The 3,077-nt window shown below is 49.4% G+C and overlaps 1 protein-coding gene across 1 annotated transcript in view; it reads right to left on the bottom strand.

Annotated features, from left to right (window-relative positions):
* Positions 1-1,778: 1,778 nt before the first annotated feature.
* LOC107105666 (proto-oncogene Mas-like) overlaps positions 1,779-3,077 on the bottom strand; it is a 12,255-nt gene continuing 10,956 nt past the window's right edge. Inside the window, exon 3 of the mRNA XM_015405663.1 lies at positions 1,779-2,529. Within this exon, the coding sequence (XP_015261149.1) occupies positions 1,779-2,529 (751 nt within the window). The remainder of the gene's footprint in view (positions 2,530-3,077) is intronic.

Here is a 3,077-nt window from a genome sequence, read left to right on the forward strand (position 1 = left end):
CTAAAGGGAGCTTCGCCTCCCAAAAGCATATACCCCCCCCCAATTTTTTGTTGGTCTTTGAGGTTCTACTGGACTCAAATCTAGCTGACCAGGTTAAGGGGTTCTTCCTCCAACAGAAAAGCTACAAGTTGGAAGAAGGATCCTTAGGCTGGAGGAAGGCTTCTAACTTTGTTCCGAGGAACTGGAGGATGTTGGGACAAGCAGAGACAGCTTCAAGAGAGGAGGGGATAAATATATGGAGCAAAGGTCCATGAGTGGCTAGTAGCCACAAGGTATATTCGGTCCCGGTCACCTGCCGAAGTTGCCGTGGGATACTCACGGATGCCGGGCAGGTCTTACGGGTGAGATGAAACAGGCACATCTGGCAAGCGTCACGCACCCGTAGCCAACCCGTCTCATCCAGCCGAAGATCCAGAGTTAAAAAGTATCTGAAAGTCCACTATCAAATGCTTGTGACGGACCACAGATGGACTTCCTCCGTCTGATTGCTCCAGCACACTCCTCTTGCCGCATTGAAGCACGCCGGAAACATGCGCCACCAGAAACAACCCCGGTCCGCCACCGCAGCGTCGGATCAGGTAGTGGCAGATTAAATTGTGGCGGTACAAGTAGCCATGCCTCCCCCTCACATTATCTGGCCCGTGTGACCAGGGCCTTCAACTGGCTTTCGAGCAAGGGAAACCTTTACCTTTACTTTTGCTGGAACACTATATCTGGGGCAGTCATACGCTGTATCCTTGGTGCTTGGGGGGCACAGTGGGAGGGCTTCTGGGGTTCTGGCCCCACTGCTGGACCTCCTGATGGCACCTGGTATTTTTGGCCACTGTGTGACACAGAGTCTTGGACTAGGTGGGCCATTGGCCTGATCCAACGTGGCTTCTCTTATGTTCTTCAGAGCCAAGGTCCATTAGTAGCTATTAGACACATGGTATAGATGGAAAACTATGTCTGGGGGAGTGATGCTCTGTATTCTTGGGAGGGCTTCTGGAGTTCTGGTCCCACTGGTGGACCCCCGATGGCACCTGGGTTTTGGCTACTACGTGATACAAAGTGTTGGACTGGATGGGCCATTGGCTTGATCCAATGACTTCTCTTATGTTGTTATATTCCCCATAAGAATATAACATACCTCAGCACAGGTTGGATGTGGTCCCATCTAGAGGCACCCGCTACCAACCTGGCCGCCGCATTCTGCACCAGCTGCAGCCTCCGAATTTGCGACAAAGGCAGCCCCATGTACAGAGCGTTACAGTAGTCTAACCTCGAGGTGACCGTTGCATGGATCACTGTGGCCAGATCACCGCGGCTAAGGAAGGGAACCAACCGCCGCACCAGCCGTAGATGATAAAAGGCTGCTTTGGCAGTGGCCACCACCTGGGCCTCCATCGTTAAGGTGGGGGTCCAGGAGCACTCCCAAACTCCTAACCTCTGAAGCTGGCACCAAAAGTGCCCCATCGAAGGCCGGGAGTGGGAGCCCCAATCCCATACCACCCCGACCCAGGCACAGGACCTCTGTCTTTGCCCATATTGGCCCCTCGCCCAGATTGTCCGGAGGAATGGGTTATATTCTTATGGGCTAGGATCTACCTTAGTGTATTCTCCTCTATTTGAATGCTATGCGTGTAAGCCACCATCAAATCATTTTTTTAAAAAAAAATATCAATATGATGATACAGAATAATTTTGCGCACCACTGTGGATCTTTCTTACATTCATAACATTGGAAGCATTGCGTCTGATTGACGTATGATAACTGGGAGTTCCAATTGCTCACAGCTTTATTCCTCTTCGAATAATCTCTGGAGGATAACCTTCATGGTCCCTCTCGTCTGTTTCTTCTTCTTTCTCCCAACAAGGAAATAAATCAGCGGGTTCACACTGCTGTTGAGCGAGGCGCATAGCAATCCATACCGCATGGTAGTGGAATCAGCATTTTGGGTCAACCTGGAGAGCAAGTAAATGGCATTCAGCGGGAAAGCAAAGACGATGAAAAAGAGAAGAGTAGCAAAGATGGCCGTTAAAAGCCTTCCTCGCCGGCGCTGTTGTGGCTTTAGAAACATCTTGACGAAGAGGGTCAGAGCGGAGATGATCATGAACGGGACACAAAGCAGGACATTGACAAAAAACTGGAAGAACATGAGGTGGTTCTTTTTCCCCGGGTTTCCAGTCTGGAGGAGTATGAAGTGAATGGCGCTGAGCAGGAAGGAGAGGACCCAGATGACGGCACACGCCGTGGCAGACAAGTGAGCCGGTCGGTGGAGCTGATGCCAAAATGGGAAGAGGACGCATATGCACCTGTCAATGCTGATGACGGTTAGGAGGAACTGGCCGGCGCTGTACGTGAATATGATGAGCTCCTCGCAGATGGATGTCGAAAGGAGATGTCCCACGGCGAAAAACATCGCCATGGATATGAGGACTCCAATATCAGCCACAGCCAAGTTGAGGATGTAGATGGTGAAAGGATTCCTCTTCATGCGGAAGCCCAAAAGCCAGATGACAAAGCCGTTCCCCAGAAATCCAAAAGTGCTGACGAAAATAAGAAAGACGGAGAAAATCCTTTGTTCGATGTACGCATAAATGTCAGTAATGATGCACCCCAAAAAAGAGGGGGGGGGAATCTAAACCAACAAAGCACAAGCCTCCTAAGGAAGTTTTTAAAAAAACTAATAGTGGGCCAAAAGTTAAAAACAGTATGTTTTTATGTACACATTGATGGCATCAAAAGCAGCACCAAGGTACAAATTAATTAAATCAGACCACACTAGAACTCCATACTTGGTTAATATCTATAAACACAGACTCAGAGCGTCCTTTACCTCTCTATGGTTTCAATCAATGCCAACAGCAATTTTGGAGGGCCAATTCAATCAGACTCCTTTGGCCCATTGTCTATGTATTTGTGGTACCCGCGAATTTGAGGATTTACCAGTTTGGGTAAGAACCGGGTTTGATTCCCCACTCCACTTGCACCTGGCTGGATGACCTTGGGCAAGCCATAGTTCTGATAAGAGCTGTTCTTGAAAAAAGAGCAGTTTCTGTCAAGAGCTCTCTCAGCCCCACCTACCTCACAGGGT

Source organism: Gekko japonicus, unplaced genomic scaffold (genome assembly GCF_001447785.1).
Source record: "Gekko japonicus isolate JY-2015 unplaced genomic scaffold, Gekko_japonicus_V1.1 scaffold4937, whole genome shotgun sequence".
In the NCBI taxonomy this organism is placed as follows: Eukaryota; Metazoa; Chordata; class Lepidosauria; order Squamata; family Gekkonidae; genus Gekko; species Gekko japonicus.